The sequence below is a fragment of the Tachysurus fulvidraco genome, chromosome 12 (genome assembly GCF_022655615.1).
Source record: "Tachysurus fulvidraco isolate hzauxx_2018 chromosome 12, HZAU_PFXX_2.0, whole genome shotgun sequence".
Classification (NCBI taxonomy): Eukaryota; Metazoa; Chordata; class Actinopteri; order Siluriformes; family Bagridae; genus Tachysurus; species Tachysurus fulvidraco.
This window is the reverse complement of record NC_062529.1, coordinates 10,708,757-10,725,419: the sequence shown is the minus strand read 5'-3', so window position 1 is coordinate 10,725,419 and position 16,663 is coordinate 10,708,757. Positions and strand designations below refer to the sequence as shown.

The following is a 16,663-nucleotide window of genomic DNA, read 5'->3' as shown; positions in this document are numbered from 1 at the left end:
CAAAGACAATATCCAATCAATATACTAAGTCCTCTTTAGTTTAGAAAATTCAGAAAATCTAGAAATCAAAAAGAGCTTCAGAAGTATTCAGGAGGGACACTGTACATCTTGCACATGGCAGATGATGATGGTTCACAATCCAGAATATTTGCTTCTAGGACATATTGTTAATTTTTCTTTTAAATGATAAAACAGCTATAACAGGCTGTAATTAACAAAAGTACATGTTTCTTATACTAAATGAAATCTTCTAAAGAATTTATGATTAAAAATGTTCAAAATATTTTTATATATAGAAATAACAGAATAAATGTTATGCTGAAAGCACACGAAAAAGCAATTTACTTCATTTCACTTAAATTCTTTTTAGCTTTAAAAGTGTAAATGTGTGATATAGCTATGCTTCCTGGTAAATAAATACACATTTCAGTGATTGTACTGGAACAATGGAAATGTATTTGTTACAATCTGTGTGATGTACTGATCTAATATAAAAGCACAGCAGACTGTTGAGTAGTTGACAGGCTTGTAATAGCAATAGTAGTAGTAGAGTAGTGGTAGTAGTAATGCATTATGTGTGAATGGCTGTAGCTGGCCTGTAGGCAGAGTCTGAGCTTGTTGTGGTGTGATTTCCTGGAGTGTTTTTGTCAGAGTATGGCCGTGTGTGATTGCCTCTCCGTCGCCAGTGTCAACCGAGGATAATGCTGTGGCCACCCTCCCTGCTACAAAACAGGATCAGAGCAATCCAATTTCTCTTTCTCTGCAAAGATGGAATAATTTGCCAGGGGGACAGCGCGTCTGGGGTCCAGGCAATGATAAACCACTGTTAAAAAACAGCTATTACTAGAGGAATTGGGTTAGAGGAGGTTGACCACAGCCTCCCCATAACACAACAGGATGTGGAGGATTGCTCACAAACAAGTTGAGCAGTAGACAACCAGGAGCAAATTTTAGGGGAACAACCAGCAATTTAGCCAAAATAGGCAAAATGGGCAGCAAATAAAAAATAAGATATGGACCTACATATGTTATGGTCTTGTCTCTCAGTGCACAGTGAATTGTGCAAGAACAACATTTATGACAGACTGTTTCCATTAAATTGAGAGTAAATACTATCAACAGAAATCATTGACAACAAAATATTTGCAAAAGTGTTAACAAAACCAATAACGCAGTGCGAACTTTACACACCAAAACACTTTAAAATAGAAATCAGAGTCAGGAATCAGGTGTGTGCCACTTGCCATGACAAAAACCGGAGCTAGACGGAGAGCTGTGAGGGCGTGCACAAAATACAAGGAGCTCTCCAAAATCACCGAGTTTTCTTTGGCAACAATTAACAAGCATAAATGTCTAATTGCTTTCAGGTGTCTTGCTCCCTGCTCTTTCCTCTTGACAAACTGTGACACTGTCACTGGAAGGAGGTCAGAAGTGATTTCTGTAGATGCTGGCCTTGTAGGAGATGAGAGCAGATCAGAGCAGGGGTTGGGGGTGCCAGTGTAATCAGGATGAGAAACACACCCCTGCCTTTCAGTGCTGTGAGTCATACAGGCCCTTGTAAGCCGAATGGGTCAGAGATTAGAGCTCATGCAGAGACCGCCGGTGTACATCTTATTTAAACTCACACCTTTATGTATATGTGTGGTTAGGTGTATTTGAATGATGGAAGAAACATGACAGGTTATAGTTTATGAATAAGAGAACATCTTTGCAATAGTTTGAGACCATTAAATGAGTGAAATTGACTTTCTATTCATTTATTCATCTGCAGTAATCACTGATCATGGTGGATCTACATCTCATCCTGGGAAAACTAGATGTGAAGTGGGATTATCGCCTGGGCTTGGGACCATTCACACACTCTTTTAAATTTGTGTGTAGCAACCACCTACAGGCATAGTTTTGGGAGGTGAAGGGAAACAGGAGAAACCCCACAAACAAAAAATCGGGAAAAACGTGCAAAACTCTGCACAGGCAAATAAAGCTGTGTGTCTGACGAAATAAAATCAGCATTAAAGATGACACTTCTGTAAAAGGTTCTTATTTTTATTTATTTTTTAAATAAATTTTTATAATTATTTTGAGTTTTAACTTTTATATGTAAGCTATCCATTTCATATTATAATCTGGACCAACCCTCAGACCTTTAAGTGATTTCCAGTAGGTGATGGAGTGGAGCTGCATGTTGAGGGTAGTGCAGTTTGTGTGTGTGTGTGTGTGTGTGTGTGTGTGTGTGTGTGTGTGTGTGTGTGTGTGTGTGTGTGTGTGTGTGTGTGTGTGTGTGTGAGATGCAGGGATTCATGGCTGTCCAGCAGGGGGGGTTGGCAGTTAGAGGAGAGGACCAATGGCTGAGGATGTGTGGCTAAGTGTCTCATCAGCATCCTACTCAGGCTCCAGGCCCACGCTCAAACTGCACCCTGACTTGATTGTAATTGCCTGAATTCGTCTCCCGCTGCTCCATCCTGGCAATATAACTGCCACATTTTAACCCCAGAGAGCCTAGCTCACGCCACATAGCTCCAGTGCTGTTAGAGGGGCATTGCGTCAGACGGCTATAAGGAAGTTTGTGATGTACAAACTTGACATGGTCACATATGAACAGCATAAATTGTACACATAAATAAAGGCTGGGAAAAGGAATGCAGCTTTATCAGCATGATCAAGATACCAGAAAACATCAGTGTTAGATTCTTAAAAGTGAAAATGGAAGTTAAATACATATGGAATAAAAGAATACATATTTGTTCATTTGTTTCTTTTTGATAATTTAAAATACCTAAATCCAACTAGGCAATAATATGCTTTTGGATATCTGCGTATTTATATACGGTTTTTATGTAAGTACGATACTATATCTGACTTCCTGGTGCATGGCGGGGAGTGTGCGGCTTCTGACTGGCAGGGTTAACTTTAGAACTTCCCCGTGGTGTTGCTCTCTCTGTGATAATAGCTACTGGCATAATGAAGAGCAGCCTACTAGCCAACAGGTGGTCCTTTTTAAAGAGCTCAGCCACTGCACTCAGGCTAGGGGAAAAAAAACACCATGCTAAAATGTGTCAGAATCTAATGTTCTGCAGAATGAAAAACCTGTTTTTCTCTCCTTTGTTTAGCGCTAGAGATTCAGCCTTGTTCCTTATTGTTCCCTGCACAAACGAGCAACAGTCTTTTTTGACATGGAGCCATGGGGAAGAAAGACTGAGGCTGACTGGTCACAGCAGGGCCGAGGGGGATGGGGAGTGGGGTAGGTGGACGGGGGGGTGCTTCTTCACTTCTTCTTTCTGAAGGGCTGCAGCCCATTAAGAGTTTGTGAGTTATGAATGGTTATGAGTCTCTCCTTCTTCCTCACACAATGTAAGAGGACATCAGGGTGGGGTGGGGGGAATCTGACTGGCTTTTCTTGGAGACTGCCAAGAAGTCTTAATCACATCCACTGGGAACAGAAGAAATATCACATGGGAGAGAAAGAGCACGAAAGTGTGGGACAGTGAGAAACTAGAGGGCAAATCAGGGCGGAAGTACCTATTTCCACAAGCAGAATGGAGGAGTAGAGTGGAGTGGAGTGGGTGGGGGTGAAGAACAGAATAAATCCTCTTGGACTCAAAAACCGGTCCCTGCTGCCTGTTATATTCTATCAACAGTTTACCTAAAATGCTGTATATTTCTCTGTAAGCACATAACACTCTTTTTGAAATTTGTCTAATAATTTCCAACAGTTTCTAAAATTTCTTTTTTTTTTGTTTAATTGCCCAAAACAGCTGTTTCTGTTTGAGTTGAACATTTCAGTGTCTATTTATTAACCTCAGATTGATACTTATATGATTTTATTTTTTTACTTCCAAACTATTTTTTTTTTTTTTTTAAACAAAAGATAAAATTGACATTCTTTGAGAGGTCCTTCACCTGCCTATTAAGCTGCATTCTCAACTCAATGGCCATGGGTCGAACGGATCCTAGCCAGGCATATCTGCGAACAAAAGCTTTTATTCACATCCATAATCCATCCGTTATTGTGTGACCAATTTGTTCTCGTTAAGCCACATAAGGGTCTCAAGACAGAGACAAAAGTTCCACAGTGAACAATGACCAACTACCCGTTTGCTTTGTCCGCGCCTTCAAGTATGCACCTCCCATGGGGCATTGCAGGCCTTTTTGGGGGCTCAGAAAAGTGAGAGCAGAGGAAACAGTCCTGGCTGAACACCTGGAATAGACAGCTTTCACTTCCCTTCTCACTGGAGGATGAGATTGCAAGCCCTCACACAGAGAACTATGACAAGTCCTGTGTTTTGACAAGCCCACACTTGGGCACATTTGATAACGTGCAAGAGTGGAGAGGCTGAAGATGGAATGTAAAGCTCAATTTCCAGGAAAAGAGCTCTAAAGCATAGCACTCACAATACAAAGAAATTAACCATTTATTTTAACAAAAGAAAAAACTGACATAACTTGCCAGAGTCCTTTGCAGTCATCAGCCCTGAAAGCACTAATACTACAAATAGGGCTCCTTATTACTCATCACTGTACACCAGGTCTGATAAATAAATAAAAAAACCTAAAAATATCTGACAAATACAACTAAATTAATAACATACACGGTCTCAGAAAAAGGTTAAAAAACTGAAACCCAACAAACATACACCTTTTGCAGCTTTATTACAGTATGCATCTTTAACCTAGAAATATTGTGTACCTTTAAAGAACATCATTTGGATCCATGTAATTATTTTAAAAGGTACACTATACAATTATATAGATATATACATATCACAAACAGATAAAGGATAAGGATGTCACCCTATCGAAGGAAAGGTCAGTTTAGTATCCATTTAATTATTTTTGCAAAGTGAATGAAGAAAAAAATCTAACAAATGCTCAATGACACATTAACCCCAGGTTAAAGAAGTGAAAACAACACCTTCATAACACACTTCAATCTATTGTTGTTCAGACCTACATATACGTATAAAGACTGCAAGAACCACACCCCGCCACTGCTATAGAGCTGCTACAGTACATTAGATATGATTATACATCATTATTACAGTGCACATACTTTGTACTTTTAAAATGACACAATAAATTCAAATCCTTCTGTCCAGTACACACTGTCAGCTTCTGCATTGATTAGTCATTGTTGTGCTAATCTTACCATTCCACTCATCTAAACTCTAATTTCCTCCACAACAAAAGAATCGTCTCATTAGTCATGAATTTCAAACACAGCAGACAGTGGTCAGTATATAACGCAATGAACACAGAGGCTCAAATCACTGTAATCATCTCGGCCTCTGTAGGGCAAAATGTGACTGGAGCTCCTGGGTGAACCGCTGCACATGTGGCTTCACACAGGCTCTTGGTCAGAAGAAAGGGAGCAATCTTTACAGGCTAATTGTCTGTTCATAGCGTGGGGAATCCGTAATCAGGTCATTTGTTGCAGTGGCAGGCTGCAGAGGTGAGCAAGAAATGCACAACCGTGCTCTGATCGCACACTGCCTGCCATCCCACAATCAGTCTGATCTCTCACCAGACACACACACTTTTTGTCCTGAAGGTTACACTGTTAAATTTTTCTATAATTTATCTTTAAGGCATTTTGTTACAGACCTGTTCATCACAACATCATAAAATCATTTTACAAATAACAAAAAAAATATAAATCTACACATCAGCCTGAAAAGCTAATTTATATTTTACTATAATATATATATATATATAATTAGAAAAAAAAAGAAAATATTGCTAAGCTATATTAAAATGTATGTCTAGCTGGTTGTCTGTTTTTACTTTATTTCATCCTACAGACCTACTAATCTTTCCCTTATGGCTATATCATGAGTGGAAAAGTCAGAATTCTCCTCGTCTGTGTGGGTTTCGTTCTGGTTCTCCCGTTTCCCCCATCTCAAAAAACATGACACATACTCAGTTTTCCCAGGATGCACTCCAGATTCAAGTGAAAGTGTTTACTTGAGATAAATAAATGCATATTCTCCTTATAAATGAGTTCATTGGATCAAAGCTAGTAGTGATAAAACAATCAAAAAGCTGAAAAATATTAGCCTCAGACTGCATAAAAAATGTGAATATGTCGTGTGTGTGTGCATGCAAAATATTCAAATAGTCAATGCCTTTGTAGACAAAAAAAAAAATTCTATCTACAAAAATGAAAATGACAGCATGTACAGATGCTCTCAACTCGAATCAGATGAGTAGCAAGTGAAAACAGTGTTCATTTTCAATTCATGATATCAAGTGTACAGAAAAAAAAGACAACTCTTCAGGATGGAGGTACAGAGTTTATCATCTGTGTGTTTGTCAGAATGGAAACTCCCTGACATCTCTGGACTGGAACTCGCTTGCTCTCTTCAGTAAAGCACTTCTAACTGCACTGATCTTCCCATCTATCTCAGACAGGCTGTAGCTCTGCATAAACAAGACAGCGTGTTAGTCGATTTTAACGTGATGACTTGTCATAGCACTTGATAAATATTATGCAACCACAATTAATATGCAAATACAATTTGCATGTAATTTACCTGAGAAACCGAGATTTTCGGACGTTTGTGAGAATAACTCTGAAAGGAGAAAGGAAAATGATTAGGATAATAAAAAAAAGACTACAAAAAATTTATTCTTTGGTCTCCCTTAAAATTGGTAGTGCAGACAAAAAACAAAACAAAAGCCTATTTTACATGGTGATTTTTGTCCTACTAAATATTTGTATTATATTATTTTATTATTATAGAAATACAGACAATACAACTTGTATACCAGAGGTCCAGACTTACTTCTTATGGACTCCTTGTAAACATGCATTGTAGGTGAAATAATCTACAGTGAATAAATATATTCAAAAACCAAAGCATCCGTCAATCAGTGATTGACAGAACTGTGGATTTAAACAGTGGTTATCTTGAAGTGCTTCCATACAAAATTCGCTCACACTGCTGAATACAGACGAGTTCAAACACTTCACAAATTCTTTAAGTGAGAATTCACTTGCTTTATAGTTCATCACAAAAGGCTTATTTTTCCCCAGCAAAACAAACTCATGTCCATGTTATCTTCTATTTATTATTCCTAATAAATCAAGCTTTGTTTACGGTTCTTCTATGCTGTGGAATCTGTTGAGGACATTTTAATGCTTTGTATAAATACGAATCCTTTACGCTCTGCAACCCTCACATTGATGAGTCCAATAAAATCTTGCTTGAATTCTATAACAGTTTGAGAAAGATGTTCTCCATGTCAGACTGCACAATAAAGATTGTCTAATTAAAGACAGACTGGCGATTAAAGAAAATTCACCATGTTCTGCTTACATTATCAGTTATGCATTATCAGCAATATAATGTTTAATGAAAACGTTTTAAAGGTGAGGAGGAGACTGAGAAGACAAGGACATCAGTTTTCAGAGTGAGTGTGAGGTCAAAGATTTCTGTTTCTGTCCATTACCATGTTTGAATAATTCATGTCAGTATTTTAAACGAACTTTTACTTTACTAAACATTTCAAACGTGCCAAATTGGGGCAAAATGTTTTCATTTCACATTATGAGTTGTGTCTTCCAAATGCTGACTTTTAGATCACACAGTCTAAACCAGCTCAGCTGCTGAAGAGCAGGTCAGGGTTAGATTATTTGTTTGTTTTAAGGCTGCATCTTCAAACACCAAAAGTGGACCAAAAAGTGTCTTAAACATGTAAACACCTTTCTACAAACTATTGTATGAAAGAGGGGAAGAAATTACACAGCATTAATGGTGCATTCCATGAATTTCATATACCATTAAACATTTTGTATGATAGCACGTTTTGATAGCAAAGTACTATTGTCCCATCACTACAAACTGACTTATCAGCCTTAACTCTGCCACTTATTTGCACAGCACTGATTAGCGTGATGGAGAAGAGGCCATCCACATTCACTCACCCAGAACCCCCCTTCATCTATTCTGTCCATGTCCTCTCATCAGCCACTAGCAACTTGGATTAATTTCAATCACTTTTCAGCATGGACATAAACACATTTGGGAATAATAGCAAATCTGATTGGCTCTGACCTCGAAGCTCAATTAATTCATTGTTTTTGCTAAAATGGAGTAGCACAATGCAAAAAGTTTAACATATTTTATAGTGTACTCAATGCCCTGCTTTCTAGGCACTACAGTGTCTCTCTCCTGTCTCTCTCTCAAACACACACACACACACACACACACACACACACACACACACACACATGGAAATCAGCCAGCTCTCAGTACAGCACTAAACTAAGAGAAATAGAACAGTACAAGAGCACTTACTCAGCTAACTTTGATAGGCTACAATCTGACATGGGTAAAATCTGAAGAGGAGGAAAAAATATCACACATATCAGATTTTAATGGCTTTGAAGAACTCTCTGATTGACCGTCAGAAGTGGAGGGGAAAAGAGGGGAGAAAAAGAAAAAAAAAAAAGCCAAAAGTCTGTGTAGAAAGAGAAAGAGTTTAAATAAAGCACTGTGTGTGTGATAAGCTGCTGGGATCGGAATAGCTTTCTGTTAATGTTTCAGTTTCTGTAAGGACCTGCTACACGTTACATAGATCATTTTAATGAAACAATTATTCAATTATTAAATTCAATTCAATTCCATAGACAGCTTTACAAAAATCTCTATATAAATGAATGAGCAAGGCTGAGGCCAGAGTGGCAATAAAAACACTTTCAAAGATTTTAGGAGGAAGAAACATGGATGCTCCAGAGTTGTACATAAGAACTGCTGCTCTAATCAGAAAGCCTGTGACACAAAACAAACCCCTCCTCATCTGTATGACTTTATAGATCTTTATCCTTCTATAATTGTACATTATAATGTTAGACAGTACCAAGTGTGTTAAAATGCTATTCAGTATAAACTGCAAGCTTTCTGATTAGAGCAGCAGTTCTTTAACGCTGCTCTAATACACCTCTGGAGCATCCAGGTTTATCCCCTGATGAAAGGGTGAATCTTGGGCATACACTTGGGTTTAACAAAGTGGAATCTTTAGGGTATTCAGACAAGACCTTTGATAAGGCATCGCAAGACTTCCATCATAACTTATAATGGAGCAGAAATGACATCGACATCTTTACATGCACTGTAATGGCACTAAAACTCAACTATTCTAGAGAGCTATCCTTTACTAAAGAACTCAATATGTATCTAGCATCCCTGTTTCAACATACAAAAACATCCTCTCCATTTCATTGCCTAACACTTACCATGGAGTGGAAGTACTCTGGGGAAAGACCCTCGAGCTCCAAGATTCGATCCTCTAACTTTTTTAGCCGCTGGTAAATGCTCTGAGGCACAGGACCTGCTACAAGACATCACAAACAGAGGATACTATTGTCATGTGAGTGATGCATGGAACGGCCATGAGCTAGAGCATTACTCTTCAGAGTATTACTATATTTTCCTTTAGAGCTTTAGTGAGACACATCTGTAAAGACGGGCCACACTGCTAAATGAAAATATCTCATGGAAGTTTGAGTTTCTATATGAAAATTCATATAATCATCTGACCTGCCGTTAGCTTCAGGTGAGCTTCTATGTTGTGTAGCCGTTCCTCGATGACAGGGTTTCCACAGTCTCTGCTGTACGACCCCTGCTGCTGCTCTCCATGCTCAGAGCGCCCACCTCGGGTTTGGGGCCCATACGTGTTCACTACTCGAGTCACTGGAAAGCCAATTAATTAACCAGTCTGCACAATTTCGATCCAAATACGAAAAATCTTTCTTTTTTCGCTATTGTGGTCACAACAACATTAAAAAACAAACATTAATAAATTAATCAACATTAAAAATGAATAAATAAATTCTCACCTTTGACATGACTTTTGAAACCTGGATAGGGTGTGAAGACTGCATCTGTTCTGGCACAACTGTTTTCTATTATTAAAAAAAAATTAAAAATTAAACATTCAAACATTTAAACCACAGCTCAAAAACAAAACCACTTCAGGTGCGCTTTGCCTATTTCACATGGTATTAAAACAAAAAGAAATATAACAGCATGTACAGTTTGTGTGTATAACCTATTAAACTACATCTAAAATACACAAGCAAAACACCAAATGGTTTGTGTCGGTGATTAAACTTCTATCTGGCTGCTCTGAAATGCTCAAATCAGGCAAAAACCATTATTTATATATTTGGAAGCCGCATTCTTACACATGCTCAAAATACATGCGATGTGACCTGTCGCTCTAGAATAGTAGCACTATCTGAAACATTAGCAGTCGTTCTGTACAACCTTTCCTCTGGTGCCCTCTCATCCTCACCCCGATTGCAGTTGATCACATTGCAAAACTCCCGCACATTGTTTTCATTGATCTCCAGCTGTTTGCGCTCTATAAATGCAGAGATCCTACGTTCAATCTGAGAGGGGGAGAGAGAGAGAGAGAGAGAGAGAGAGAGAGAGAGAGAGAGAGAGAGAGAAGATATTAAAAAAAGAGTGGGTGAAGAGAGAGGGATGTAAATGAGTGTCGAATTGATGAGCTATTGAAAGAAATCAATCCACAGACAGCTTTTTGTTGTTGAGCGATAATGAGGATCAGAATGCAAGGGGGGGTTTGGAGGGTTTAGAGGGGGCTACATGAATAACGAGCGAGTTCAGTGGACATAATTATGCCAAATATCAAAACATTTTACACTCTCAACCATTTCAGATAGCGGAGAATTGCTTTGGTCATTTTGTTGTAGTGTCTGTACATTAGAAAAAAAGGTTTAAACAACATAAAAATAAAGGTGTTCTTGTCTTTCGCCCACATGCAATTTCAGTGAGTAATGAGCATCCACTTCATAATACAGCATGAGCCTGGACCTCTCTCAGGACTCTCCAACAGGCTGCCTATTCATCACTCACTGAGAGAGAGCAAGCACAGAGAGATAGAGAGAGATAGAGAGAGCCATCCATTCAAACTGCCCCAGCTACCTCCCAAACCCACAGCAAGAATCAGAATAATTCAGTAACCACATGAACCTCAGGACCACCTAGGGCTGATTACATTTAAACAAAGCAATAAGTAATTTTGAACATATTGTTCTTAATTATTGAAGAAACAATATAATTTAACAGCCAACCCTAATGTGTATACTTTATTTCTTTTTTGTTATTTTTGCATAAGGCCCTCACTTTTAGTCACATCACCTACACTTCTACATCCTTAAGCTACCTGAATGTGGCTTGTGGATGTGAAGCACACAGCAAATATCGGTCATCATCATCCCTCAGAAGGTCTACTGTTACTAAGGCATCTAATTTGGCCCTAATAAATGACCACCTTCTTTCCAGAAACTAGTTTTGCTAATCTGGACTGAAAATACAGAATATAAAATATAAGATTAACAGAATCATGAACATTTTATTTATTCAGCTTTTATTACCCATCTGCTTTTAGAACTATGAGTGAACACTTTTGATCATTCTGAAGTAAGATAAAACTGCCAATGTTCAGAAAACAGTAAATATTACGCAACAAGAACAGCATCGATGCACCTTGCCACATATCCTACAAGACTCTGGAACACTGCTTGGGATAAACACCATTTTCTCTACTGTTTGAGAGTGTTTTGGTGATGGTGGGGTAGAGTACTGTCTGACCACCAAAATCTCCAATAAGTGTCCATTCGGATATTGATCTGGTGACTGAAAGCCACAGAATTGGTTTATATCATTTTCATCTTCATGAATCTTTTCAGTAAGCCATCATGCACTGTGGATATGGAGACAGTCATCCTTTAAGAGACCATGGCCAGATGTGTGTTACTTCACTTATAAATAAACAGACAAAAAGAATCTGCATATGCATTCTGTTGCTGTTAACTCTCCATATTATAGCCAAAGAGTTGTTACTGCCAGTGAAGCCAAACTTCATTAGGCTGAAAAATAAAAACAAACCCATTAGACAGATAGCAACAATGTTAGGTTTAGCCTAATCAACCATTTGGTTAGTGTACTTGTGAATGTACCAAAACTTCGAAATCCCACAGAGAACAAACTGTGGCTGACCTGGAGTTTTTGAGAACATCATCATATGGGCAAACATAACCTTGGATGATGGAAAAAGAAAACTATGTACCAAGGAACTGCTCAAGATCTGAAGCATTATTAATTGGATCTGGTCAAATCTTTGTGAACACCTCAACATCATGTCAATATATTTGTCTTCCCCAAACTGTTGTCACAACCTAAGCAGCATGTAGTGTGCTTTTATAAGCTGTAGCATTACAATTTCCCTTTACTGGAACTGAGATGCCAATCCTGTTCCATCATGACAATGCCCCTGTGCACAAAGTGAAGTCTATAAAAGACAAGGTCTGTTAAGTTTGGAGTGGAAATACTTCAGCTGCCTGAACACAGCCCTGACCTTAACCCTCCACTTAACACCTTTGGGGATGAACTGTATTGTACTCTATGTACTGGCTGCTCTACAGGTCTCCTCACCAATGTTCTTTTTCATATTTTATATATATATATATTATATTTGTATAGCACTTTTAACAATTGACATTGTCTCAAAGCAGCTTTGCGGAACATAAACATAAAATCAACAAACGTAAATATATTTATCCCCAATGAGCAAGTCTGAGGTGACTGAGGCGACTGTGGCAAGCAAAAACTCCCTTAGATGGTAAAGGAAGACCTTCAGAGGAACCAGAATCAACTGGAGGTGTGAAAATATACAGTCTGAGATTATTAGAGGATTATATATATGCTATACATATTGCAGATTAGTCAGTATTTTACCTCAGCTTTGCCAGCTTTGATTTGAACAGATCTGCACTCATCATGTTGGGACATCACTTTGTCTTTTGAAGCACTGTGTTGATGTGATGTGGTAGGAGAGAGCTCTTGGTCTACCACTATCTCTTCTTCAGATGTTGCTGCCAACTTATTCTTGGATTTCTCTGTTTTTTCATTATTGGCTGAATGAGATGGGCTCTCAGCATCCAATATTTGTTTCAGATGTACTGACACAGTCTGTGAAAGGCAAAGAAGAAGAAAGAAATAAATAAATAAAATAAGTGTGTGTGTGTGTGTGTGAGAGAGAGAGAGAGAGAGAGAATGAAAATGAAAGAAAATAAAAAGTTAAATATTTTTGATCAACAGCTGTCACAGGCTGACTTTAATAGGAAAAGAAAATTGCCGTAACAATTGCAAACATAACAGCTGATGACCATGTTGTCAAAAAATTTCAAAAAGACAAAAGATATTCTTTATATTGAAAGAATTTATATTGTTACATCTGATCAGTAATATTTGTACTAGTTGTATTTGTGCCATTTCACAGTTGCTCATTATGAATCATACTTTTATTGCTATACACATATATTCAGCTGCTTATTTCAGATTATACTTTTAATATTTCACACATGCATATTTAAAAGCAATTAAAGTAATTAAAGAATCTGTCTGTCTGTCTGTCAACATCTGAAGTAGTTCATCAAAGTTGTCCGAACACAACAACGGGTATTGTTCAGAATTTATGTATAATGTAAGTCTGCTATTAATTAATGTTGTCAACAATTGAAATGCCTTATCACTTTTGATGGTGCTCAAAGTGGCTTGTCACACATTTCGTAAAGACAAGAGTGCACCAAAAAACTGTTGCTTGTTCAGTACTTCTGTTATTCACCTGAAGTCACAATGGACTGGAAATGCCTCTTAAACATTATTGACTGCAGTGCAATACTGTACTGAACTGTACTGTACTGTAATCACTCTGTGTGGAGAATCAGAGCATCAGAGCTTGAACCAGGACCCAAAACAGGAAAGAAAGCTTTTTCTAGTTCAACAAAAAGATGCAACAGTAGATCAAAAATCAAACTGAAAAAAAAAAAAAACATGAATTGTATGGTTTAGGAAATGCGACAAACAAGTCAAACAGGAAATGTTATGCATTGAGACAGTCAGTCAGTATTCAGTGTTACCACCTCTGACCATAGCCTCACATTGCCTGTGCATGCTTGAGATGAGTTTTGGACAATGTTCGCAACTCCACACAGGTTCCTGGAGGGACCTGGCATGGTTGCACACTTGACTGTAGCTGCTCCCAAATGTGTTTAATAGGGTTCAAGTCAGGTGACCAGGATGGCCACTCCATCCATAAGTTGCCCTCATCTTCTAAGAATTCTGTCCCCAGCCTTGCTCGATGTGGGCAGGCATTGTCATCCATAAGCACGGAATCACCAGTCCTCCATAAGCACGCAAGCACCAGCATATGGTTGCACATCTGATCTCAAGATTTCATCACTATACCTTTGGCCTGTCAGACTTCCATTTTAGACGATGACGAGCTCTGTCCTTCTAGATGCCTCCCCAAACCATGACAGATGACCTGCTAAATCTGTTATGCTGTACAAAATTCTGTAGCAAATTTCCCTCCTCAGGGCGACATCAGACCCTGCTATGCCTGTATAGTGCCCCTTTCCCACCAAGGCAGTTTGAGTGCAGGTTCGGAGCCAGTGCCTAATTTAAAATCAGTTCTTTCTTTTTCGACAGCCAAAGAACCGGCTCTGAACCAGGAAAAGTGGTTCTTAAGTAGCAACAAAACGTTGCTGGTCTAGACTTAAGAACCTCTTATGTCAGGGGCTGGGGGCGGGGCTGGGTTACTGTTAGCGTCTGTGATAATGTACCTTAAGTATACTAATGTTTAATACACTTTTACTTTACTGCAATATGATCAATTATCAGCACACATAATAGTAGGTAGCTACATGCTTTTTTTCTGTGTTAATGATAAAATAATGTTATGTACTTTCCGTTATTCTCAACTGCAAAAAAGTTGCTGAGAAAGATAAGAAGTACTGTATACAGTGACGTAACACTTGGCTCTGTGGTGGCTCTCTAGCCAATGGAAAGACAATTTCTGTGGGCATGCAGTGTGAAGTATCGGTCTTGATTTGTGACTTGTTTTCTGCCTCCACCACACCTTCTACTCACACAACCAGACCCTCTGAACTTGTTCCAGGGACTGTAAATGACACACTAAGACGTTCCCTTCAGGTGGAGCTTGCAGCAGCCCAATGGCCTTTTTGAGGTCAAACTCTTGGGCTCTAAGAAAACATTGCATTTTCAATACTTTTTGATGTGAAGTGACACTTTCAGAGCCTTAAATAATGACCAGTTCCCAATTACAGACACCGATCACGGGTCAATTGGTACCTAATGACAAACAATTATGTCTAGAGACCATCAAAAAACCTTGAAGGATGCCATTTCATCAATGACAACATTGACTAATAACAGACTTACATGTTATGCATGAATTATGAAAGAAACACATTTTGGATTTAGTTTGATGAAGGTTTAAGATCTACTTCAGATGTTGATGTGACCAGTGTATATAGAGATCAACTAAGCATCTCATTACAAAACAAATACAGGATTTTCCCTTTAAATCATATTTACATTTATGGCATTTAACATAAACTCGTATCCAGAGTGACTGTTAAATGAGTGTCTGTTAAATGCCATAAATAAAAATATGTAATTAGATTTAAAGGAAAAATCCTATAATTCTTTTGTAATATTGTAAAAAAAATCTATTTATTTCAATTTATACAACTGAGGGTTATTGAGGGCCTTGCTCAGGGGCCCAGCAGTGGCAGCTTGGTGGACCTGGGATTCTTACCCATGACCTTCTGATCACTAGTCGAACACCTTAAACACTGAGCTACCACATCATAAACTGCACATAATCCACAGTCTGTTCTTTCTTACGTCTCGGTTATCTGCCATTTACCTGCAACTTGGAGATGTGCTGCTGTAAACAGCTGTACACATGCGATGGTTGTAGTTGAGTGAAGTTAAGAGCACTCACATTGGCAGTGATCCTTAAAACCTCAGGTCTTATTTTCAGCTGGAAAACAAGTCACAGGGAGTTTAGTACATCGTTCTGTATTCTTTTTCTGTTCCCAATTACCGCTGCGTGCATTTCTTTATTGTGCATTAAAAAGACATATTTGAAGCATATTTACTCCACAGATAAAATAACAGCCTTCGGCTCGCGCACTCTCTAACATTACAATGTTTACATGGAGTCAGAAGAAAATTGCCAAAACTGACCTCGTTGCTAAACTTTGTGACCGAATCGATTAAGGAAGAGAAGCACTCTTGGAAAGAATGTCTACTCAACCCCTCAGGACTCATTTCTTCCGTGCTTGCTTTACGTTTCTTATCCCTGCAGAACTCGTGAGCCGCTTCACTCTCCGCCATTACGCTTCCGCATGACGCGGCAGCGCTGATTGGCTGAAAACGCCCTTTTTTTCTTACGTCACCAGCGGAAACACAACAGGACAAGGGACCTGATAAAAATATAAACAGGAACTGCGTAATTAATAAGGTAAATAGTAATTCAGCTACAGGGTAGGACAATTAAACCGTCTGGTTTTAGACCAGAAATGTATTTTAGTATGGTGAAGGACTTGAAGAAATTGTCTTGTGGATGCAATATACACGTTCTGCAGTGTGGCTATCTGAGCCAATCCTCTTGCAGAACACCAGCCAGGTGATTACGTCATGCTGATGAAAACAACGTTACCCGATTGGCTCCTTCAAAACACTGTTTGACTTTTCTGTCATGAACATCAAACCATTCTGTCACTAGTCTTGTTTTGCATATTGGTGCATTATCCTGAAAAAAC

At 38.6% G+C, this 16,663-nt stretch overlaps 1 protein-coding gene across 2 annotated transcripts; it reads right to left on the bottom strand.

The window, feature by feature from the left end:
- Positions 1–4,394: 4,394 nt before the first annotated feature.
- LOC113659762 (MAP3K12 binding inhibitory protein 1) lies at positions 4,395–16,277 on the bottom strand. Of its 2 annotated transcripts, none has more exons than XM_027172769.2 (9): positions 16,086–16,277; positions 15,763–15,879; positions 12,765–12,998; positions 10,297–10,393; positions 9,839–9,904; positions 9,540–9,692; positions 9,236–9,330; positions 6,531–6,569; positions 4,395–6,417 (listed from the first exon to the last, which is right to left on the bottom strand). In XM_027172769.2, exons 1-9 carry the CDS (start codon positions 16,233–16,235, stop codon positions 6,310–6,312), a joined length of 1,059 nt encoding a protein of 352 aa, XP_027028570.1. In that variant the 5' UTR covers positions 16,236–16,277; the 3' UTR covers positions 4,395–6,309. The 2 variants fall into 2 exon arrangements, with proteins under 2 accessions (XP_027028570.1, XP_027028569.1); XM_027172768.2 differs by having other exon boundaries at positions 9,236–9,333; positions 16,086–16,274.
- Between the last annotated feature and the right edge of the window lie 386 nt (positions 16,278–16,663).

What these genes read in the sequence shown, in the direction of transcription:
- LOC113659762 (XM_027172768.2), bottom strand. Translation starts at nt 16,235, where the DNA reads ATGGCGGAGAGTGAAGCGGCTCACGAGTTCTGCAGGGATAAGAAACGT. An exon ending in TCAAAGCTGGCAAAGCTGAG is followed by an intron (nt 10,394 to 12,764) that starts GTAAAATACTGA and finishes TCCCCCTCTCAG; the next exon opens with ATTGAACGTAGGATCTCTGC. An exon ending in TTTCAAAAGTCATGTCAAAG is followed by an intron (nt 9,693 to 9,838) that starts GTGAGAATTTAT and finishes TTGGCTTTCCAG; the next exon opens with TGACTCGAGTAGTGAACACG.